Genomic DNA, 26018 nt, shown 5'->3' with positions numbered 1-26018 from the left:
AGACAGGGTTTGGCTAGTCATTTCCCAGATTTGAGCAGCCAAAATTTGTCGAGTGTTCGCTAATGTGTTCAGGATATGTCAGACCGATCTTACCACAGAAGGACATTATTTTGAGCACATGCTGTATATATAAAGGTAAGCTTAAGTTAATCAGATGGCAATGTTGTTTGCTCTTAACTTGGGGAAGTGCACATGCAGGTTAGTGCAGATTAGTGTCCAAGAGCTGGGTGCAGCAGTGGCTGGCGGATGCAGTGATGGCGGCTGGTGACTGTGCCACTCAACCCACAAACCCCCCCCACTGGCATGCCTAATCTGCCAGATTCATGTATGGTCGCCAGATTCATATTCTTCATGGAAAAAAACCTTGTTTCACAAAGAATGTAGCATCCAGGACACGTTGGTCAATCGATTACTCATATGATTATAATAGAGGGAAACATTCCACGTAGGAAAAATATATCTAAAAACAAAGATGATGTGACTTACCAAATGAAAGTGCTGGCAGGTCGACAGACACACAAACAAACATACACACAAAATTCAAGCTTTCGCAACAAACTGTTGCCTCATCAGGAAAGAGGGAAGGAGAGGGAAAGACGAAAGGATGTGGGTTTTAAGGGAGAGGGTAAGGAGTCATTCCAATCCCGGGAGCGGAAAGACTTACCTTAGGGGGGAAAAAAGGACGGGTATACACGCGCACACACACACATATCCATCCACACATATACAGACACAAGCAGACATATTTAAAGACAAAGAGTTTGGGCAGAGATGTCAATCGAGGCAGAAGTGCAGAGGCAAAGATGTTGTTGAATGACAGGTGAGGTATGAGTGGCAGCAACTTGAAATTAGCGGAGATTGAGGCCTGGTGGATAACGGGAAGAGAGGATATGTTGAAGAGCAAGTTCCCATCTCCGGAGTTCGGATAGGTTGGTGTTAGTGGGAAGTATCCAGATAACCCGGACGGTGTAACACTGTGCCAAGATGTGATGGCCGTGCACCAAGGCATGTTTAGCCACAGGGTGATCCTCATTACCAACAAACACTGTCTGCCTGTGTCCATTCATGCGAATGGACAGTTTGTTGCTGGTCATTCCCACATAGAATGCATCACAGTGTAGGCAGGTCAGTTGGTAAATCACATGGGTGCTTTCACACGTGGCTCTGCCTTTGATCGTGTACACCTTCAGGGTTACAGGACTGGAGTAGGTGGTGGTGGGAGGGTGCATGGGACAGGTTTTACACCGGGGGCGGTTACAAGGATAGGAGCCAGAGGGTAGGGAAGGTGGTTTGGGGATTTCATAGGGAAGGCCATCATCACCCTTTAGAACCCAGACCATGCATTGCTGACATTTTCCTTCTGCCACGCTCTACCATCATGGCTGGAAAAGAGAGACATTCTACCCACAACCCTACCCACCCATCCAGCATTGGTATTCTGCTGCCCGCCCAATCAACACGGCACGCTGGCCCATTTTTATGTCACTCCCACTCCCGGCCCCTTGCCATAAGGGTCATATTCCAGTGGAAGACTGGAAGACCCAGATGCAGGACCTGCCTGATTCACCAACTCGACATATCCTACCCAAGTCTTGTCACTAGCTCACCCTGCCCCATCAGAGGCAGGGCCAACTGTGAAAGCAGCCAAGTCATACACCAGCTCTGTTGCAGTTTCTGTACAGCATTTTATGTGGGCATGATCAAAAAAATTAACTATTTACCTGAATGAATGGCCTGCCAAACTGCAGCCAGCAGCAGTGTTTACCACCTAGTGGCAGAATACACTGCTGAGCACAACATGCTTGTATTCAGTGGCTGCTTCACAACCTGGGCCATCCGGTTTCTTACCCCCCAGCACCATCTTTTGTGAACTGCGTAGATAGCAGTTTATCTTGCAACACATTGATTGACCTCCGTAATCATCCCGGTGTCAGTCTCCACTAACCAGTTGCACCCACACCCTCTACCCAACAGTCTCCCCTTTCTCTTTGCTGCAGCCTCCCTCCAAGCCATCAACTACCCTTCCTCAGTCCTTCTGCTTTTTCCTCCCTCTATCCACTCTGCTTGACTCAGCCTGTCACCCTAGCCTGCGTGCTGAATTGTGGTATTCAAAAGATTTCTCTAAATCTATGAGTTCTGTAAATTTTGTTTTTCATTTCTTCAGTTTATTTTCTAAAATAAGTCATAGGGTCAGTATTATCTCACGTGTTCATACATTTGTCCAGAATCCAAACCGATCTTCCCTGAGGCCAGTCTCTATTTTTTGTAAGTGTTTCATGTCAGTATTTTGCAGCCATTACCTATTAAACTGATGATTTGATAATATTCACGTCTGTTGGTACTTGCCTTCAAGGATGACAGGTACATCCGGAAATTTTGCATATATTTAACAGCAGTTTCAGGACTAAGGTTTCTACGTAGTTGTGTAATGTAAGCATAATTATTTCTGTGTGATGTATTCCTTTAGCTTAATCATAAGAAAAAAAGCTTCTCTGCAAGGTTGAGTGCAGAAGATTAAACTGTTTCTGGGTATATAAAGGTGTTTTCCTGCAGTCAGTCTTTAAGATGGCTTTTGTTATGTTATCATCATTACTTTTGTTTCGTAGAATGCAGCATTCTCTCTAACATATAACAATTTAGCAGTATTACACAATATGTGATCCTTGCGTGCCTTTCTTGTATTAATAGATAGCAATTTTGTTTCAGGCGTCAGAAGAGAACTGTTCCTTTCATAATGACGTCCTGTGTTAGAGAAGTCGAACGCCGGGGAATGAATGAAGTTGGGATATATAGAGTTTCAGGCTCGGCTTCCGATCTCAACAAGCTGAAAAAATCATTTGAAACCAGTAAGTATAACCTATGATAAAACTAGGAGCAAAACAGAGAGCGAGAATTTTGTTCTTGAAGGATGTTGTTGGTTTCATGTGAACATAAAGATAAGGCAAATATTTTAAAGATGAAAAGAATATAAAAATAGCTGTTTATGTAGGAATGTGATTTTATGCCAATAAAAGTTATTACTAAACTTTTTTAAAATCCACTTTTTCTTATTGATTCATTTCACAAGAAGTCACTCTAGTTTCATGACTTTTCTTCACCGCTTTTTACCTTTTCAGTTTAATACAGAGGCTTCATGATGAATATTCATGATTGTAAAATGCTGTAAATACATTACTTTGTGTATAGAAAAAGCAAAACTATTCCTGAGTAATGAACAGTTTACAAAAATTGAAAGAAAAGTCTTTTCAGAGTGAAATCACTTTATTTGTGATGTTCCTCTTGTCCTCCCTTACCTTCCCCCCTTCAGACAGTATTAATATGATACTTGAATATTTCTGTTTTCCTACAACACATTTCTTATTTTCAAGCAATGGAAAATCTGAGATGGATGTAACAGTATTATGAAAAGGAAAGTTGCTACTCACCATATAGCGGACATGCTAGCCACAGATAGGCACAACAAAAAAGACTGCCACAAGTAAGCTTTTGGCCAACAAGGCCTTAGTCAAAAATAGGTCACACATATGTGCGTGCACACGCATATTCGCAACTCACACACACATGGCTGCAGTCTGTGGCAGCTGAAGCCACACTGCTTGAAGGCTTATTTGTGACAGTCTTTTTGTTGTACCTATCTGTGACTATACAGCAAGTAGCAAATTTCCTTTTCATAATACTGTTACATTTCTTATCTTTTCCATTGCTTAGCAGTTGATATTTTATAATTATATAATTTTGGACAAAAAAAAAAAGCAACTCTCTCTCTCTCTCTCTCTATCTATCTATCTATCTATCTCTGATAGCCAAACAAAATTCAAGTACATTGATACATTAATTTGCTCATTGTTGGTACACGTGTTGATAGCATTGTCATTGTTGTTTGTTTTCAGATTCTTATGAAGCTGAACAGCTGCTAAAGGAAGTGGACATTCATTCAGTCACTGGTATTTTGAAATTGTATCTACGTGAACTTCCAGAGGCTCTTTTTACTGATGAACTGTATCCAAAATTTTTGGAAGCTTTTAACACTGGTACTAATGACGAAGCAAAGCAGCGAGCTTTACGACAATGTTTCACGCTCTTGCCTCAGCAGAACCAGGAGATTATTCATTTTCTACTTGCTCATCTCATGAAGTAAGTTTAGCTTTAGTGGTTGTAAACTTTAAGGTTGGCTGAAGATGACAAATTTAGTTGCAGACAGCCAGAACTGGAAGTCTGTTACACATTGAGCTTTTGGCCAAAGCCTTCTTCAGGTGGGGGGGGGGGGTGGAATCACACAATTAAGCACACATCAAGCACCCGTCACCACTATCTCTGGCCACTACAGCCAGAATGCAACTGTCACATTGAACAAAATCATCGGTCCGGATTGCTGCAGGGAAGGGGGAAGGATGGCAGTGTATGGGTGGGTGGAGAGAAGAGCTCTGTATGGCTGAGTGTGCAAGGCAGCAGGGCAAGGCTACCAGACACAGTGTTGAGAGGTTGTGAGAGGGGTGGCTGGAAATGGGGAACAGAAAGGTGAGAAAGGATTAGATGGACAAAGGGACTGGGAATTGTTGGATGGAGGGTGTCAGGTCAGTAGATTCCATCGGTTGAAGCCAGGATAATTCCAGGAGAGCAGACTGTGTTGTAAGGATAACTCCCATCTGCACAATTGTCCGCCCCGGTAGCTGAGTGGTCAGCACGACAGAATGTCAGTCCTAAGGGCCCGGGTTCGATTCCCGGCTGGGTCGGAGATTTTTCTCTGCTCAGGAACTGGGTGTTGTGTTGTCCTAATCATCACCATTTCATCCCCATCGAAGCGGCGCAAGTTGCTGAAGTGGTGTCAAATCGAAAGACTTGCACCCGGCGAACAGTGTACCCGACGGGAGGCCCTAGTCACACGACATTCAATTCATTCATCTGCACAATTCAAAAAAGCTCATGGTGGAGGGAAGAATCCATATGGCTCAGGTTATGAAGCAGCCATTGAAATCAAGAAGCTGCATGTTATGCCATTGGTGGTCCACTTTGCTGTTGGCTACAGTTTGGTGGTGATCATAAAATCTGGTGGGCAGCTGGTTGATCATCATACCAATGTAAAAAGCTGTGCAATGATTGCAGCAATTCTGGTACATGACGTGGCTCACATCTGATGGGGATGGGAGTGTCATGGGGAAGAACTAGTGCATTGTGGCGGTTGGGTTGGTGACGGAACACCATTTTAAGAGGGGTGGGTAGGATCTTGGGTAGGATTTCCCCATTTCAGGGCATGATGATTGATAATCAAAGCCCTGATGAAGCATGACATTCAGTTGTTCCAGTCTGTGGTAGTATTGGGTGATAAAGAGGGCAAATCTTTAGACTAGGTCTGGGAGATAGTATCTGTTTGTGAAGGCTTTTTGTTAGACCTTCAGAATACTCATAAAGGGAATTCTTGTCACTGCAGATACACCATCCCCATGTAGCCAGGCTGTACAGGAGCAGGGTGGCCACAAAGAAATGATTTGAAAATTGTCTGATATTTCCACGTTTTCCAGTAAATTTTGTAACACTTGCCTCTGATTTTGAAATTTTATTCGTGCTATAAAGACAATTAAAGTTTTAATTGTTTTCTAACTCAATAATTAAATCTGGTACAAAACTCTTAAAAATTGAGAAGACATGCCTAACAGTGTTTATTTAAATAGTTTATTTTTTATTTTATTCATTTTTAGTACAGTGCCGTAGTTGGTACTTTGTAAATAAATTGTATATAATTTAAAGTGAATTACACAGAAATAAGCTAATGACTTGTAGTATGGACTAGTACAATCAAAATTTTAATATTGCTTGTCAGTAGTTTGAATCACAGCTAGAAGCTTAGTTCCCCACCCCCTCCTGCCTCCTCTCCTCCTCTCCCCTCTCCTCCATTTGCTACATGTTTTCTTTTCAAACCTTCTGATCCAGTTACTGTAGCTTCTTTTTTTCCGATATTCTCAGTTTTGAACACTGATTCCAGTAAGAATAAATTAAAAATTTTGCAACATCTCCATTTGTTTCATTTAGGGTAGAGTCATATATTAATTGTTTAGCAATTAAAATTTCATTTTTCATATTATGAACCAAGCATTCACAATTGACTGAAAAACTTTTTTCAGTATTAGCAGTGCCCTGAGATAAAGTCATAACTATCTTGAAACAGTTTCACTCATGATTGTGGATTGGTGTGCATAAGAACTAATGCATTCAAAAATGATTTAGGTGTTCATTAGACTGTGAATAATTTTTGAGAAGCTATGCTAAAGGTTGAGAATATAAATTTTTGAAATCTCAAGTAATTTCTTCAGCTGCAGTACTGCTGATCCATTTATTTTCATTCCAGATAGTGAGTAGACTTTTCATTACTGACTTTAGGAAAATGTACAAGATTTGGATCAAAACATGAGACTGTTTTTCTAACCTTATATAGTAATGGTGATCGCATCAGCAGTTTTTCTATGAAAGCTGTGAAAGCAGTTGCAGCATCTTTTTTAAGTTATAAAATCATAATATCAGTTACTTAACTCTTTGATAGAGTTTTTAGTACCAATCCTAAGTCAGTTTGAATGTTCAGAAGCAAATTGTTTTTATCAGCTAAGTCTGTACTTGATAAGGAGTCAACAGACATAAGTACATCTGCTTTGATAAATCTTCACATTATATTTTGAATAACTGTCACTATAGAGCTATGCATAAATGGTGCCATAGGAGCGTTAGTATGATATTCTTGTGGGATTGTTGTGACTAGGCTGCCAATGACTGAAAGAACTTTAACTTCACTGGCAGAAAAGGATCTGGAAGAGCCCCAGTTACAATTTTGTAGCTGGTGCTAATCGGTTCTTTCCTATCATCTTGTTGACCCTCCACCATTTTTTTTAAATTCCTAATAATTTCTACCCAACTATGGACTGCACAATTTTTTTTGTTTGTTTTTAAGCATAAAGATTTAATCCTGAATACTCTGTTAACTGACCACGACAAGTTGGTACATGTTTAAACAAATAATAACTTGACCTTAAAAATTGAACAATACTCAAATTAGTGGCTTCAATTCCACCTTTAAATGCACCACGCATGATATGAATACTGCAACTGCCCATATCAAGTATCATTGGTTCATTGATTTCTTTAGTAGACTATGGCTGAGATTTCAGAACTCTGAAATATTTATAATTAACATTTCATCCACCCACTGAGATTTGTAAAATTTTATTAAGGCGTGTAAGTGGTAGACCTGTTTCCTTGAACAACAGAAGAAGACCAGAAGTTCTTGTACGATGAAGAAAAGTATATAATGTATGGAAAATTCTGGTTGAAAATTATGAATTATTTAGGAATGTAGGAGACAACTCACTGAAAGGCAGAAACACTGTGTCGTTGATAGGTACACAAACAAAGGTACAGAATTTGGCTAGCTTTCAGAATGCACCTACTTTATCAAGCATGTAGGAAAAACATGCCCCCGCCCCAAACACACACACACACACACACACACACACACACCTGTCTTCCTACATTGTGCTCAATTGACTGCCAGATCTTTCCTGGCCCACAGTGAGTGTATTGGGGTGAGGTGGGAGGCAGGGACAGAGGCGGAGGGGAGTGGGGGTGTCTAGTGGCTCGTAGGAGAGTATGGAACCATCTGTGGGCTAGCTAGGGGTCCAGGTGGAAAGGGCAAGTGGCAGATGGCTGGGCATGTGATTTCATAGACTTGTGCATGGGAAAAAGCTCACAACTTGCTGGTGTGGGGACACAATTGGTCAGGGGTACTGGGGCATGGTATGGTGAACAACACACACACACACACACACACGAATTGGGGGGGGGGGGGTAGTGTGTTACCTGAGGTTAGGCCACAGAGGTTACGGGAGCGAACGATGCGCTTTAAGCATAGCTCCCATCTGCGCAGCTCAGAAATGCTGGTGGTGATGGTAGTGGGGAAAATCCAGATGGCACAGTGAAATGTTGTGCTTGCTGCATGCTGTGCCACTGGTTGTTTGTGGCAACAGTTTGGTGGTGGCCATTCGTTTTAGTTGACAGCTGTTTGGTTGTCATGCCAATGTAAAATGCTGTGCAGTGGTTGCAGCAGAGCTGGTATATAAAAAGGCTGCTTTCACAGGTGGCTCGGTCTCTGGTGGGGTAGGATAAGTCTCTGACAGAACTGGAGTAGGTGGTGCTCAGTGGGTGGATTGGGCAGGTCTTGCATCAGGGTCTTCCACAGGAGTGTGATCCCTGTGGCAGAGAATTGGGGGAGGGAGTGGCATAAGGGTGGACTAGGATGTTGCGGAGGTTGGGTGTGCTGCAGAACACCATTTTGGGAGGGGTTGGAAGTATCTTGGGTAGAATGTCCCTCATTTCAGGGCATGATGATAAATAATCAAAACCCTCACAAAGGATGTGGTTCAGTAGTTTCAGTCCAGGGTGGTATTAGGTGACAACGGGGTGCTTTTTTGTGGTTGGTTCTTGGGATAGATGTGAGGATCAGTGTGTGAAAGGACATAGCACTGACACCTGTTTGTGAATTAGGTCAGGAGGGATTGCCTGTCTGCAAAAGCCTTTGTGAGGCCTACAGCATACTGTATGAGAGAGTTCTCATCACTGCAGTTGCATCTACCATGGGTAAACAGGCTGTATTGGAGGGATTTTGTGGTGTGGAAGGGGTGGCAGCTGTCAAAGTGCAGGTACTATTGGTGATTTGTGGGTTTGATTTTGAGTGAGTTGTGGACGGAGCCATCTGAGAGGAGGAGATCGACATCAAGGAAGGTAGCTCGAAGGGTGGAGGAGGACCAGATGAAGTGGATGAGAGAGAATGTGTTAAGGTTGTGGAGCAATGATGATAACGTGTCCTGGCATTGGGTCCAAATTATAAATATGTCATCAATAAACCTGAACCAGACCAGGGGTTTTGGGAAGCTAGGAATGTTTCCTCTAGGTGTCCTATGAAGAGGTTGGCATAGGAGGGTAACATCCAGGTGCCCATGGCTGTACCACGAAATTATTTGTATACCTTTCCTTCAAAGGTGTGGGTTTGGATGTAGATGGTTAAGTGTACAAGGAATGAAGTGGTGGGTTTGTAATCTGCAGAGCATAGGGAGAGGTAATGTTCAATCACAGCAAGGCCATGGGCATGAGAGGTGATGATGTGTAGGCAGTTTGCATCAACAATGCAAAGTAGGGATCTGGGAGGTAAGGGTATGGGGATGGTGTAGGAAGTGGTTGGTGTGTTTAATGTTGGAGCTACCTTTGGACAATTGGTTGGGGATGTTGATCACCAAGGGCCGAGGTTCTTTCAGTGGGGACACTGTAACCAGCCACAATGTGGCACCTAGGGTTAAGTTTGGTTTGTGGGTTTTGGGGAGCTTGTAGAAGTTGGCTGTGTGGGCTGTTGACGTGAGTAGGAAGATGGATTCATGTGAGAGGTTCTGGGAAGGGTCTGAGGATTTCAGTAGTGATTGGAGGTGTGTTGAACTACTGGGATGGGGTCACTTTGGTATACCTTTTCGGTGGAAGTGTAGGACAACTGGCGGGAGCCCTCTGTCAGGTAGTCACTCCGGTTCATCACAACAGTGGTGGAACCTTTGCTGGGAGGATGATCAGGTCAGGATCCATTTTTAGGTTGTGTAGGGCAATCCTTTCCTCTGTTGAAAGGGTTTGTTCTTAGGGAGGGATCTGGGGAAGTATGGTGAGACCAGGTTGGAAGTTAGAAATTCCTGGAAGGTGACCAGGAGATGGTTAGGTGGGAATGTGGAAGGGTCCTAGTGAGATAGTTGTATGAATTTGGACAGGCAGGATCGATGTTGGAATTGGATTGGCTTTGGTTGGAGGGGGTTGATGACAAAGAAGTGTTTCCACTGTAGGTAGCAGAAGGAGAGTGGGTCTTTCACGTGTACAACATGGTTAAACCTGGGAATAGGGCTGAATGTGAGGTCTTTGGATTGGACTAAAAGCTCTGTGGGACAGAGGATTTTGGTGCAAAAATTAACAAAAGTTTTCTGGGATTGTTTCGGCTCTGGATTTCGTAGAGTGTCAGTAGGGCGTTTTGGAGGATGTGGTAGGTTGAAACGGTCGGCTACTAATGGTCTGGTGCTATGAGGGGTTGACAAGGAGGAACACAGTGGGTAGGATAAGGGTTGGATAGTGGTGCCTCACGGCAGGAGTAGGATGTCAGCAGGCTAGATAGCTTGGGTAATTGGTTGGAATTTTCTTGTAGGTGCTGGATTGTCAGGATTTCAATTTGAGTGATGAGGTGTAAGTAGTGGGGATTGCATAGTAACTGTCTATGGGCTAGGTAGTGGTGCAGGTGGAGGAGATAAATGGCAGACGACTGGGCACAAGATGTTATAGACTAGGGCGTGGTATTGGGTGACAAGGGGAGCACTTCATTATGGTTGGTTCTTGAGATAGATGTGATGATCAGGTGTGTGTGAGGATATGGCACAGAAGGTTTGCTTGTGAATTAGGTCTGGAGGGTATTGCCTGTCTGAAGGCTTTTGAGAGGCTTTCAGCATACTGGGTGAGGGAGTTCTCATCACTATAGATGCATCTACCATGGGTGGCCAGGCTGTTAGGAAGGGATTTTGTGGTGTCAAAGGGGTGGCACCTATCAAAGTGCAGGTACTGTTGGTGATTGGTGGGTTTGATGTGGTCCGAGTTTTGGATGTAGCCATCCGAGAGGAGGATATTGACATAGGAAGGTAGCACAATAGGTAAAGGACCACGCGAAGTGGATGGAAACGAAGGTTTTGAGGTTGTTTAGGAATGAGGATAAGGTATCCTGGCCTTGGGCCCAGATTATGAAGATGTCATCAATAAACCTGAACCAGACCAAGAGTTTGGAGTTTTGGGTAGTTAGGAATGTTTCCTCTGTGTGGCCCATGAAGAGGGTGGCATAGGAGAGTACCATTCGGGTACCCATGGCTATGCCACAAAATTGTTTGTATACCTTCTCTTCAAAGATGAAACAGTTGTGGGTTAGGATGTAATTGGTTATGTGTACAAGGAATGAAGTGGTGGGTTTTCTGTGTATATGGAGGTTGCATCAACAGTGCAGAGCAGGAATCCGGGAGGTGGGTGTGGAGATGGTGGAGAGCCAGTGGTTGGTTGGTTGGTTGGTTGGTGGATTTGGGGGAGGGGGCCAAACATGTAATCAGTCCCATTGGATTGAGGAAAGATGGGCAAGGAAAGACAGGTAATACCCTCCATCCTATTTCACAAACAGATCTCTGGTGCCATATCCTCACACACACATGATCCTCACATACATCCCAAGAACCAACCATAAAGAAGTTCCCTGTCACTTAATACCACCCCAAACTGGAACAAATAAACCATGTCCTTTGTCAGGGCTTTGATTATCTATCATCATGGCCCGATATGAGGGACATACTACCCAAGATCCTTGCCACCCTTCTTAAAGTGGTGTTGTGTCATCCACCCAACCTCCACAACATCCTAGTCCATCCTTTTGCCACTCCCTCTACCAATTCTCTGCCACAGGGATGATACCCCTGTGGAAAACCTAGATGCAAGACCTGACCAACCCACCCACCAAGCAACACCTACTCCAGTGCCACCACAGGCTTATCCTATCTCATCAGAGGCCAGGCCACCTGTGAAAGCAGCCATGTTATATCCCAGCTGTGCTGCAAACACTGCCCAGCATTTTATGTTGGTGTGACAACCAACCAGCTGTCAATTAGAATTAATGGCCACTGCCAAACTGTTGCCAAAAACAAGGTGGACTAATCAGTGGAACAACATGCTGCATGATTTTCAGTGACTGCTTGATAACCCGTGCCATTTGAATCCTCCCCACCACCACGAGCTTTTCTGAGCTGCACAGATGGGAGCTATCCTTACAGCACATCCTTCGCTCCAGTAACCTTTGTGGCCTAAACCTGAGGTAACTCACTGCATCCCACCCTCCACCAAGTAGAGTGTGTGTGTGTGTGTGTGTGTGTGTGTGTGTGTGTGTGTGTGTGTATGTGTGTGTACACCATCCTCTGCTCCTGTACCCCGCCCAGTTTGTGACCCCACATCAGATAGTTGTGTGCTGTTATATCATGCCTTTGTCTATGAAATCTTGTGCCCAGCCCTCTGCTACATGCTCCCTCCAACTGCACCCCTAGCTAGCCCACAGACTGACTCTGCCACAAGCTACTAGATGCTTCCCCACATATCAGGGAGCAAGTCCCATAAAGAATTGAGTACGCAGTTTAAGTGTGCTGCAATTCCATTCTTCCGGCTGTTTCACTATTGTTGAACATTTTATAAAATAACTGTTCATCACTTCCAAATAGGGGCATTTACTCATCAGTTATCAGTGTCCAAATACACTGAAGTACTTCTGAACAGCTTATGTCTTCTTTGAGAAGAGAGGAGCTGATAGTATTTTGTGATTTCCAAATTTGCATTTTATTTTCTTGATCTATCTGGATGAGAAATGGTTAATTTTTCTGATGAATCATGTTTAATTGTCTCAGTACAAGTACGTTAGTGACAAGTTAAAAACTTTGAAGAGGAGTGGTATTTTTGTACAATTTAACTTTGCTAGTACATTTTAATCTTTTAGCTTGACTTATTTAGCCATTATAGCCACATTACTTACAGAAAACATTACAAAGCTTGCATTTTGCTCTCTTAGAATTGTTTTTAATTTCTTCTATCCAAAACTTTAAATCTGGGTCACTCAACCAACAGCTTTGAAAGTGTGCTGTCATGCTGAATGCGATAGCCTATAAAAAAATTGACATTTTTAATGTTACAATATATACCCAACAATAGAAATGACACACTGAAGTAACAAAGATTTTCAAAAGTGCACTATAGAGACAGTCCTTTTTTTCTACCCTATCAGAGACCTGCCAGTCATGTTATGCACAGCTTTTTATAGTGGTATGGCTACTAGCCACCTGTCCGCCAGGCTTCTTGGCCACTGCCAAATTGTGGCCAAAAGCAAAGTGGACCACCCTGTGGCACAACATGCAGCGGAACATAACATCCAGCTGAACATAATGTGCTTTATTGCAGTGGCTACTTCATAACTCGAGCTATCTTAATCCTCTGCACCACCACTAGCTTCTCCGAGCTGTGCAGTTGGGAATGATCCGTACAATGCATGCTCCACTCCCAAAATTATCGTGGCCTCAACCTATGGTAACCTTCTGTCCCCACACCGTTCACCCAACAGTTCTCCACAACCCTCCCACCCCCGTCGTTTCTCCCACACCCAGTTTACATCCCCTGACTCTCATTGTGTGCCCATCTCTGTCAAAGCACTCACCGATCTTTTCTCCAGTTCTCACTTTTCTTCCACTCCCCATTTCCCTCTCCTTTCCCTCCCCCACAGCCTCCCAACACTGCACTTGGCAGCCTTCTCCTGCTGCCATCCTGTCCCTGCACGCTCTGCCAAACAGTGCTCTTCTCTTTCCCCACCCATACGCTGCTATCCCTTCCCCTTTCCTGCCTCACTCCTGATTGCTGCTTTCATTCAAAGTGAGAGTTGCATTTTGTCTGGAGATAGGGATCGTGTGTGCATGAAGTGTACTTGCATGATTAGCAGTCCATCCTTTCATAATATTGTTGATATTCCAACCTGGACTTTGCATTGTTTAAGACTGACTGACCTTAGTAAATTACCAACAAGTACATCTAATTTATAATTTATAGGGCAATTTAAGTATGAATAAGAAGGAAACACATGTATCAAATAATCTTAGAAACTGAACCCTTCACTGTTTTACTGTTGTAAAATCAAGAAATGACAATGATATACCGAACAGAACAGGCAGGCGCGCAATAAGTTATGAGAAACTTTGACGTCTTACTTAACATGTTTCATTATGGAAGAAATTCTGAAATTACAGTATAGTAAATCTTTGGTATTCATTTGATTTGAGTGATTTATTGCCAAAAGAAATTCCTCCTAAATTGATGAAGGTTACTTGTATTGAAGATGATCGATGTGAGGGACACTCGAGAACTGCAACCACACCACACATAGAAACATCAAGAAAGTGCACAATATAGTATTAGAGAATTGTGCAAATGTGGAAACAAATTTCTTCTCAATGCTTTGATTTTGTTCACTAATTTCTTACTTTTGATGAGATATTAAACTACCACTTCATGCCAGAAATAAAACCACAATTACAGCATTGTGTGGGAAACAGTGGCTCTGTTGCAAGAAAGGTGAAATCGAATGGTTGGAAAACATTTTGCCTTCCGTGAAGACTTGCAGCAGCCAAAGATGATTATTTTACTGATCATTCAGGGAAGCAGTTTAACCACAGACAAAATTTTGTACAAAGTTTGAGTTAAGTTATTGGCTGAATAATGCACTGTTTTGCATTTCAAGTTTGAAATTTTCTACTTGGCTGTGTAATAACTTTTTACTTTCTGCTGCAATGATGGTTACACAACTTGCTGCTTCTTACTACTTCACTTGCGTGCAAATTATTTCTGTATTTTTTTAAAGCCTGGCAACCCTCTGAGCGTACTGTTATATCACCTTCAATGACAGTGAAGCTTAGTTTAATTTAGTTATTTGCTTGTTCCATAGCCATGGATAATAATTGTGATCTCTTGCAATGATGTGGAACAAGTCAGTCAGTGTACAATTATAATACATTTTTGTAGTAAAACATATTGCAGCATGCTGACCATTTACATTATTTTCCTTTAAGTTGCCTTTTCTTTTCATATAACTTCCACATTTTTGACATATAAGCCAGTCAACAATATGATCTTTTCGAGTTACCATTATCACAACTCCCTTTTCAATAATCAATTACCGTATTTACTCGAATCTAAGCCGCACCTGAAAAATGAGACTCGAAATCAAGGGGAAAAAAAGTTTTCGACTGCACCTCCAAATCGAAACAAAGTTGGTCCATTGTAACATGAGACACAATTTAGGTCGAATGGATGAAAATACAGCTACAGTAGTTTGGTTCGAGTCGTAAGATTAGCAGTTAAGCTTTACCAGGTAGCCATTGCTATGCGCCAGTCGCTCTGTCCGTATTTATACGGGTACCCTTCCTTTTCCACGTGCTTCGTCTGGTTTGAATTGATTGCTTATTTTTCTTTGACCTGATAAGTGCCGTTCTCTTTGTTATAGGTGTTTACATCACTCTAAGCTGAAAATGCATTACTGTACTGTGTCATGCACTGTTTGTCGCATTCTGATAGTGAGTGTTTATGGCCTGTCGCCGCTCGCGGCATGGCTTGCTTTTGTGCACACTACCGCCGCTTACAATTTAAGAAAAAAAGGAGTGGAATCGTCTCATTAGCGAAACAATGGCAAGAGACTGCTATTTGTGGTTACTTACACTGCTGCTTTCTCTGATAATGATCAACAAGAGCCAAATAATAGACTGAGTATGATAGAAGATGTTCTGAACAAGAGTTTAGCGAAAATTTTTCTCCGTTTGAAAATTTTTGCAGACGCCTCTTTAGTACTTAACATTCTTCACAGAAATTAGAGTCATCTTAGATTTAAAAATCTAGTCAATTGCCATGCTTCATTTCTGACTGTATCACTATTAGGCATAAGAATAATACGAATATAAACATGACATGATATGTATATTCCTCCGCGTTTGCTGTTGTCTCACACTTGTTTTGTAGTTTATTAGGCAGACAGGATTTAAATGAGATAGCAGCAAACACGAAACAATACATGGCAAAATCTTTATATTTGTATTATTCTTATGGTGAAGAGAACACTGTATGTGATTCACAATTCCTTCTCACAGGTAGGAAAAAATTCTGAACATAGAGTTGGCCATATTGACCCACATCCCAAACAGTCTTGCCATTCAGATTTTCGTAGTACATTGAAATGCTGCTACATTTGAAGATGAACAATACAGAATGTATATTTACTTCGTTGGATAATGTATGAAAATGCAGTGGTCGAAACTTGGGGCGGAGAAAGAGCTCGTCTTCCACCCTTTTTTTATTTATTTACTGACACAGGTTTTGCCGCCAGTATTTATCTTTGTGCCTGCAAAGCATGCCTGTGTAGCGCTACATATATTCAACGGCAGAAGTTAGTTGTGGCGGCACCTACCAACCTTTTTCAGAACTTCCGCCCACTTTGCACTCGATTCTAAGCCGCAGGCGGTTTTTTGGATTACAAAAACCGGAAAAAAAGTGCGGCTTAAATTCGAGTAAATACGGTACCATAGGGCATTGTCCATGAAAATTAATAGAGAAGCTATTTAAATTTGGCAAAGTTGTCTCATGAACCAATTTAAAAAACTATGATCATTGATATCTTCACAGTAGTCACTTGTTTTCTTTGACTTATACCAGAGGAAATCCCAGTGTGCTAGGCAATAATTGCTGTGCCCTTTTATGCAACAATGGCAGAGCTTCCACAAATACTATAATCTATCCAGTCTTCTCTGACAGTACGACTGGTATTTATTAATTTTTCATCGAAGCACTTGAAAATCAACAACACCTCTCAGTGATAAAAAATTTCCTGTAATAATTCTGCATCCATTAATTTTACAGAATCTGTTGGCTGTTGTTACTACTAACAGCAAAGGCTTGCTAACACTGAAATCATCCAGCCTTGCATTAACAAACAGTTTGTTTTATGGTTAGATATTCTTTCCTTTGATAACACCCTTGTGTATGACAAATTGTTTCTTGGTGCGTCAGATTTTATTATTTATTGTTTTTCCCACTTTTATAGAGAGTGCAGTATGGGCGAAAAGTCCCTTTACATGTTAATACCATAGTGCAGTTAGATATGAAGGCAGACAGGGAAGATCAATTCGGATTCCATAGAAATGTTGGTACACGTGAGGCAATACTGACCCTACGACTTATCTTAGAAAATAGATTAAGGAAAGGGAAACCTACGTTTCTAGCATTTGTAGACTTAGAGAAAGCTTTTGAAAGTGTTGACTGGAATACTCTCTTTCAAATTCTGAAGGTGGTAGGGGTAAAATATAGGGAGCAAAAGGCTATTTACAATTTGTACAGAAACCAGATGGCAGTTACAAGAGTCGAGGGGCATGAAAGGGAAGCAGTGGTTGGGAAGGGAGTGAGACAGGGTTGTAGCCTATCCCTGATGTTATTCAATCTGTATATTGAGCAAGCAGTAAAGGAAACAAAAGAAAAATTCAGAGTAGGTATTAAAATACATGGAGAAGAAATAAAAACTTTGAGGTTCGCCAATGATATTGTAGTTCTGTCAGACAGCAAAGGACCTGGAAGAGCAGTTGAATGGAATGGACAGTGCTGGAAAGGAGGATATAAGATGAACATCAACAAAAGCAGAACGAGGATAATGGAATGTAGTCGAATTAAATCGGGTGATGCTGAGGCAGTTAGATTAGGAAATGAGACACTTAAAGTAGTAAATGAGTTTTACTATTTGGGGAACAAAATAACTGATGATAGTCGAAGTAGAGAGGATATAAAATGTCGAATGGCAATGGCAAGGAAAGCACTTCTGAAGAAGAGAAGTTTGTTAACATCGAGTATAGATTTTAGTGTCAGGAAGTGATTCCGAAAGTATTAGTATGGAGAATAGCCATGTATGGAAGTGAAACATGGACGATAAATAGTTTGGACAAGAAGAGAATGGAAGCTTTCGAAATGTGGTGCTACACAAGAATGCTGAAGATTAGATGGGTAGATCACATAACTAATGATGAGGTATTGAATAGAATTGTGTAGAAGAGAAATTTGTGGCACAACTTGACTAGAAGAATGGATCGGTTGGTAGGACATATTCTGAGGCATCAAGGGATCACCAATTTAGTACTGGAGGGTAAAAATCGTAGAGGGAGACCAAGAGATCAATACACTAAAGAGGTTGAGAAGGATGTTGGTTGCAGTAGGTACTGGGAGATAAAGAAGCTTGCACAGGATAGAGAAGCATGAAGAGGTGCATCAAACCAGTCTCTGGACTGAAGACCGCAACAACAACAACAGGGGTGTGAGCCATGAGGTAAGGGATTGGGAGCAGGGGTTGTGTAAGGATGGGCGAGTATATTGTATAGGTTTGGTGAACAGCGGAATACCATTGTGGGAGGGGTGGGAAGCATAGTGAGGAGGACATTTCTCATTTCAAGGGGCAATGAGAGGTAATCAAAACCCTGGTGGAGAATGTAATTCAGTTGCTCCAGTCCTGTGTGGTATTGAGTTACAAGGGGAATGCTCCTCTGTGGTCGGACGGTGGGACTGTGGGAGGTGGTGGGAGACTGGAAAGATAAGGCATGGGACATTTGTTTTTGTACAAGGTTGGGAGGATAATTATAGTCAGTGAAGGCTACTGTGATACCCTCGGTATATTTCGAGAGGGACTGCTCGTCACTGCAAATGTGACAACCATGAGTGGCTAGGCTATACGAAAGAATTTCTGGGTATGGAACGGGTGGCAGCTGTGGAAGTTGAGGTATTGCTGGTGGTTAGTAGGTTTGAGATGGACAGAGGGCAGCGTGGAGGGTAAAAATCGTAGAGGGAGACCAAGAGATGAGCAGGAGGTCAACACCTAGGAATGGGCTTGTTAGATTGAGTAGGACCAGGTGAAGTTGTTGAGGTTCTTGAGGAATGTGGATGGGGTGTTGTCATCAATGAATCTGAAACATGTGAGGGGTTTAGGTTTCTGGGTTTTTAGGAAAATTCCTCTAGATGGCACGTGGATAGCTTAGCGTAGGATGGTGCCATGCGGGTGCCCATAGCCGTACCCCGGATTTGTTTAAAGGAGAAGTAATTATGGGTGACTAGGAAGGAGGTTGTTGGTTTGGAATCTGACGGGCGTTGGGACAGGTAGTGTTCAATAGCGGTAAGGCCATGGGTATTAGAAATGTTAGTGTACAGGGAGGTGGCACTAATAGTGACGAGCAGGGCACCTTGTGGTAAAGGGACTGGAACTGTGGAGGGTTAGTAGAGAAAATGGTTGGTATCTTTCATATAGTAGGGTAGGTTCCAGGCAATAGGTTGAAGGTATTGGTCTACAAGAGTAGATATTCTCTCAGTGGGGGGCGTTAGGCTTATGGACTAAGGATGTAGAAGGTAGGAGCGCGGGGAGTGGAAGGGGTGAGTAGAGAGATGGATTCCGGGGAGAGGTTCTGGGATGGGCCTAAGGATTTGAGTAGTGACTGGAGATCCTGCTGGATTACTGGAATTGCGTCACTGTGGCAAGGTTTGTAGGAAGTATCTGACAGCTGGCGGTGTCCTTCCACCAGGTAACCCTTGCGGTTCAAAACAACAGTGATGGTGCCTTTGTCTGCAGGTAGGATTACTCTGCTGCAGAGTGAAAATCTCATTCTGGAAACATCCCCCAGGCTGTGGCTAAGCCATGTCTCCGCAATATCCTTTCTTTCAGGAGTGCTAGTTCTGCAAGGTTCGCAGGAGAGCTTCTGTAAAGTTTGGAAGGTAGGAGACGAGGTACTGGCAGAAGTAAAGCTGTGAGTACCGGTCGTGAGTCGTGCTTCGGTAGCTCAGTGGTAGAGCACTTGCCCGCGAAAGGCAAAGGTCCCGAGTTCGAGTCTCGGTCGGGCACACAGTTTTAATCTGCCAGGAAGTTTCAAGTATTGCATGATTGAACTTCGGAGTGGGGCAAAAGGTGAGGCCTTTGAAAAGGACTAATATTTCTGTGGGGCTAAGGGTCTGTTTAGGTTCTGGATTCTGTGTGGTGGTGGGAGGCAGTTTTGGAGGATGAAATAAGTGAAGTGGGTCTGTGACACAGGGTTTGTCAGCTGTGAGGGGACATAGGGGAGGTTTGGAGGTTGTTGTAGAGGTGGTGGACAGCAGTACTCCAAGGCGCGAGTAGGAAGTGAGCAAGATGGAGAGCTTTTTGAAGTGGCTTTGGGAATGTTGCTCAAGTTCCTGCAGGGCAAGAGTTTCAATATGTATTATGGGCTCCAGGAATTTGAGATTGCATAGCAAGAGATTTTTGCAGATAGAGAGAAGATACTGCAAGGAGGTTTGGGCTTTGTTGACATTGTTTTCCATCAGAGATAGGTAATTTGATGGTAAGGCCATTAGGGGGATCCCATAAGCCAATCAACAACACAGGAACATTATGTGGGACTGGGATCTGGCTAGGGATAAAGAAACTTTTCTGCTGCTCGCAGTGTGGTTTCAGTTTCCTGATATTGCAGTTGCGTGTGTGTGTGTGTGTGTGTGTGACAAAGGCTGAAAGCTTTAATTGTGAGAATCTTTTTGTTGTGCCTTTCTGTGACTCAGAATCTCTGCTATTTGGTGAGTAGCAACTTTCCTACTCATAATATTGTTACATCCTTCTGTGAATTATGTTGTTCCTGATGGCAGTGGTTTTACAAATCACACAGGGAAGTCCCTCAAAATGTCAGTCATCGTCTTCTTGGTGTTCTGACATTCGTGAACCCAGAGAGGAGGCCACTAAATTATCCTTAGCAGTGAAAGCACTTGTATTCACCTTGTTTTACTTTTTCAATGGAACAGAGTGGACTCAGCTTTTGGAGGGAAATTCTTATCTCAACAGTTTGTAACAGAAGAATGATAATGTTAATAATTACTAATAATAAACGGTAGGTCTGCTTAATAACAGCAAAAAATATACTGATTTTTTATTGTTTATCTACATGTCTAACTCGGATATCCTGTTAGCATGTAAAGGTATATTTCACCCATCTGATACGTAGCGTAGATGAGCAATCACTTTCCTGTTGTGCATAGTGTTTTTCTTAACAAACATTCATTTCATTGTTCTCGAGTTGCTTGGAGACAAATGTAGTTCTTTAATCACACTAATAGTTATTTCTGTTGTGAAGTATTCCAGCATCAAGCACCAAAATAAATATGTTTAGTCATGCAAAAGACTGAACTTTCCATTTAACATCCAAACTTTTTTTGTGTAATTTCAAACATTTGTTTGCATTAAATAAATATACCTTACAGAGAAACAAAACACACAACAAAAATAAATCACTACCGTTACACTATATGCTGCAAGCATCATCCCCAGCTGACTGACTGCATCGGTAGGGGGATACAAAAATGATGAAGAGAACAGGAGGCACAAACACGCACATTTGCTGACTGACTGTTGGTTTGGGAGTTACCCCGTAAACAACTAGCTTCCATTTACTTTCTTTTTGTGATCTAAGCGTACCTGTGTTGTTTGCAATATGACTGGCACTTCACAGTAATTTTAAATTGTGCTGGGCCGAAAAATAAAATTGAAATCACACTTTTCTTTTAAGCTATCAGTTTACAGTGTTAAATAGTTTAGTTTTGCTCATGCAATAAATAATTTACTTAATGAATTCTTGAAAACTTATTATTTTCAATTTGCACATGCATGGGTGCACCCACCCTGTACTCCTCCTGCCTCGTCTCGTCTCATACATCTTGAGTCACTCAGTGTGGGTCAACATCACAGCTGGAACCTAATTGTGTTTATCATGAAATAGTTTCTAAAATGTCACTGGTCTTGTAACAAAACATAAAATAAGTCTGCACTCTGTACAGTTATGCGAGACTAATTACATTAGTAGCTGTAATTAATTACCTTTATAGATGCAATAAAAATAATTATAATTTATTTATTTTTCAAGGATCAATCAGCATGAAAGCCAGAACAAAATGTCTCTACATAATCTTGCTACAGTATTTGGACCTACATTGCTTCGACCTGGTTCGGCTAAATCTGAGTCTTCCAAACAGAGGGACCAATTGGCAGCTAGTACAGTAGATGTCATGGCACAAGCTGGAATACTGTATTATTTTCTTAAAGACTTCTCACAAAGTTGAGGTGCTTGTTTAGATGTACAACTACGGGTCAGATGGAAAGATGTAATTCTTGTAATTATTGCAATATAATGTTCCATAAATATTTGTATAAAAATTTCTATATAGTACACATGTATTTTGTATATGGAACTCTTTTTGTGATTGCGGTGCAGATAATCATAACATAATAATAAGTAAATAGATACAGTAGCTGTTTATACACTTGTAATTACTTGAATGATCTAGTCATGTACCAGAGCAAAAATTTATTGGTAGACAGAATGGTAGCTGTTTAAATTGTATGTTCTATAAGCAGTAATTTATTAATGAGGATGACAATCTGTGTTATGTTTCAAAACGTATTTTTACTTATAATTTTGAATTTTTGTTTATTGTATATATGTGTTTTTGTATCTCTTTATATGTAACATTTTATAATTATGGGAAGACACAAACAGAAAATGGGGGAAGTTTGCTTGACAAGCTCAAAATATGAAATGAAATGATTGTTATGTTTTCCCCCTCTCATTCTTCCACATGTCTTCTGAATTTGGTGGATACCATTTTATACTGTGACTTTTCTGTAGAATTTAAAAATCTTCACATCACATTGACAACCAATGTGAGATATTGAGCAATAGTTAGTGTGGCTGCAGCTGAAAATTTAGTACATGCCTTAGCACAAAAAATGTGGATTATACACCAACATTTTTTAAAAAAATATTTGTTGTGACATGTTGATAATATTGAAAAATAGATTGGTTGACTCAATTTTATTTTTGGAGCTATTGAAGAGGATGTGAAATCTTAACTTTCATATGAAGGTCATATGTGAACTCTTGTAACATATTATGTTTAATGGAGGCTTCATTCATGATGAATAACAGCAGTGCTGATCATTTAGTACTAAAGAAATTATTAAAGTAGGAGGAGAATGGGAACTTGTTGCCAGGCAAAAACTATCATATTCATAATAATTGATAACCATAAAACTTTGCTGGTATGTTGCAGTTTGATGTGTAGTACTATGAAATTAGCTGCTGTATCACCTGTGATGGGGAACAAATCAGTACTGAAGGGGGTAAAAAACAAGAGCAACACATAAAAGAATAGTTTTAACACTCAGGCAGCTAACAAGAGTATTTGAGTCACATGAAAACTCATGATTAGATTTAATTTTGTACATTTGATTGGTTTGACTATGAAAGAAAGGTACAGGCTGAAAAGCTTAATGTAAACAAGTAATATATCATCACAGTGCTGCAGTCATTCTGTTGGATTCTCCCAAAATGCAGTCGCAAGCCTGTTGATTTAGTGTTAACATGTCAAGAATAATTAAATAAGGCCTTTTACTAGTTTTAGGTTGGTTTTTGTTGTGGAATTCATTTGATCATCTTTCTCTATTCTACTACTGAATTCAGCAGAATTTACTAGACATATAGAAAAACATAATGATTCTGATGTGACTATATCCTGCCATTTGCAAGACTGTTCTAAATAAAATAAAAAGTTACATTATACGAACTGAACTCACCATAATGTCCATTTTTAGTTTTTGTTGAAATGTAAATAATGTATTATTGTGGGTGTTGTGACATAGCCACAGTAATTAACAGTTCTGTGTTTAATGAATTTGAAAGTTATACCAGTATATAAACATAACAATAATACTAGATCTTTGATTTAATTTTAAAAATCTTGGTTCAACATTGCAGTTTTCTGAAACTGTATTGAGAAACTCTATGGAATATAATACTTAGAAGCAGATATTTTTTGTAACTTACCAGTCTGTTTCGTAGACATTGTGCAACCATATACATTTGAGTTTAATATTAGGCAAAATGTATAGAGAATGTGTGACCATTATAATATATTATGGTTTCAATGAGTGTGTGAGATGACTACATGATTTGAAAACAAATCGCATCCATGAAAACAGACTTCATGGAGCATTTTATTTTCCTCTCCCTACAAGCATATTGGCTAGAAATATAGCCACCAATGCAGAACTTGCAATAGCGTGATTTACATGTTGTGTTTGAAAGCTGCAGCCACATGTATGACTAAGGGAAACAAATTAAATGAACTGTTTGTGGATTTGTATTTTTTCTATCAAAATGAGGGACAATATTTTTCTCATTATTTGTAGGTGATGGAAACTCTTCGTAAATTTCACTTTGTTGTAGCTCTTTGAATACTTATTCATTTCAGCATACATTCGTTTAATGTTTTTTCATTTATTGTTTTACTTTTATCTGTTTTCGCGAAAAATTTCATATCCTACAAATGCCATACTGAGCTATTGCATTCATGCCAGTGAAATTAACATGTACATAATTATTCCGTTAAATTGCCTTTCATCTTAATATTGGACTTTTAATTTCTTGTAATGTCTGTGATGCTTTAGTGCAGCCTTTTATAGTAACAGACATTTTGTCTCAAATAGACTGTAAGGGTATTTAATCTTGTCTGAATATCTATAAGTCTTGCCACAGAGTTGCAGGGTACAGTTTCTGCTATGTGCCAGAGGCTGAATACCTGTGAAGAGAGATGTGTTGAGTAGTGCCTTCTGGAATACAAATAATTGAGTTACCAATCTTCAGACAATCTTGAACGACTTCACTCTCTTCCAGTCGCTCTGCTTTTAATGTGAAACTAGTGGCACATAATTTTTTATTACCATTGTAAAATGTTACCTGTATAGTCAGCCATTTTGTTGGCGGTGTTTGTACATCTAGTTGATTCTTCCAGCTCAGCAGTAAATTAATAGAATACATGAGAAGCATTTAATTATTTGTGTCTGATAGTTGCTTTATTTGTATCTTTCAGTGGAATCATGGCTAATGATTGTCCCTGTAAAAAAAAACTTAGTATTAAGGGACCAATATTGTTACAGTTATCATTACATACTGTTTTCTTGTGCTTTTTATGATGTTTACAAAAATACAATCATGTGATTCCAGTTATGCAACATTCCCAAAAATCATCCATCATTTGGAGGTAGCTTTTGTGATATAAAGATGTATGCCAAAGGCAGTTTAATCCATAAATGCAAAGAACATTTTGTGCACATATATAATATGTTGTGAGTCTTATGCTTTTTTTATATATTGTATTTTTTTTATTGATGTTATGTATCCAAAAGAAAGCAGCTGTGAATAAACATAGATCAATAGTTCATTGAACTGTTTTACCAATCACAGATGAACCTAATTGTTTTCAAACAGCGTAACTTGACAAATTGTTTATTCTGTATGCGATATAAGAGGAGCATCTTACTCACTGACTGGTGAAAGATGTCAGATTTAGGCTGATAACAGGCACCTAAAAAAAGAGTGGGAGCCAAATTGGAGTTTTGAAAACTGTTCTAGTTTTAAAAACTCTTATACAGTATCTCCCCAAGAGAGAAATAAAAATAGAAATGAGTAAAGGAAATGTTGCTGTTGCAGTAGTTTCTAAAATAGGTGTTCCTCTTCTGTTGCTTAGTAATTCTTTGCAGCAAATTTATTTCACATTTCAAGATTTTACTATGTAATAACTGGATAAAGATACGGATTGCTCAGTTCTAGGTGCCTAAACCACAAAACAATAAATTTTTATTGTGTTGTGCCAACTAGCAGGAACTGACGACCTGCTCAATTAATAACAGAAAGGGCTAACAATAAACATGGTTTTTCATCATGTGCTTCTATCAATAAGTCTTCCTATAATGGATTTATATTCCTATTTCATTGAAAGTGGTGCTCAATATCTGTGGGGATTGTGAAGAAGATCATTCCACAGCACACAGGCCAACCATCATATTTAACATTTCTGATAGCCTTTCACAATATTTTAGTGGAAGTACGTGTACAGCGTCATGGTTTCTACATTGTGATTGTACTGCTGCTATCAATATGCAAATATACTTTGTAATCCATGCTATGGTATAGGTTTTAAAAAGAGAGAAATGCTGTGTCATGTCAGTGGAATATGTAACTGATCAAAGAGTGTTCAAAATAAGGCACTGTAGTCAACCTGGTCATCAGTTTTCACCTAAGTGCCACACGGGATTCTACAGTAATAAACAGTCTTTGCTAAGTTAAGGGACTGCCAGTGACAGGACTTGATGCCTGGTCCACCCACTATCACTTTCCCAAGCACTAACTAGGACACTTCTGAGTGAAAATGATTGGTGCAGTGATCTTCCCTCACAAAGGAAAGTGTACAATCCAGAATCCATGAAACATGGAGCAGTTATAGGATGCCAATAATTCCACAAAAAAAAATTGGCAGAA

The 26018-nt window shown here is 40.6% G+C and overlaps 1 protein-coding gene across 1 annotated transcript in view; it reads left to right on the top strand.

Annotated features, from left to right (window-relative positions):
* LOC126199105 (active breakpoint cluster region-related protein) overlaps window positions 1-24899 on the top strand; it is a 122080-nt gene extending 97181 nt beyond the window's left edge. The window contains exons 14-16 of the mRNA XM_049935862.1: window positions 2707-2846; window positions 3891-4134; window positions 21567-24899. Of these exons, the coding sequence (XP_049791819.1) occupies window positions 2707-2846; window positions 3891-4134; window positions 21567-21762 (580 nt within the window). The 3' untranslated portion in view covers window positions 21763-24899. The remainder of the gene's footprint in view (window positions 1-2706; window positions 2847-3890; window positions 4135-21566) is intronic.
* The last annotated feature ends 1119 nt before the right edge of the window (window positions 24900-26018 follow it).

Source organism: Schistocerca nitens, chromosome 1 (assembly GCF_023898315.1).
Source record: "Schistocerca nitens isolate TAMUIC-IGC-003100 chromosome 1, iqSchNite1.1, whole genome shotgun sequence".
NCBI classification, from domain to species: domain Eukaryota; kingdom Metazoa; phylum Arthropoda; class Insecta; order Orthoptera; family Acrididae; genus Schistocerca; species Schistocerca nitens.
This window is presented reverse-complemented; position numbering and strand designations above follow the sequence as displayed.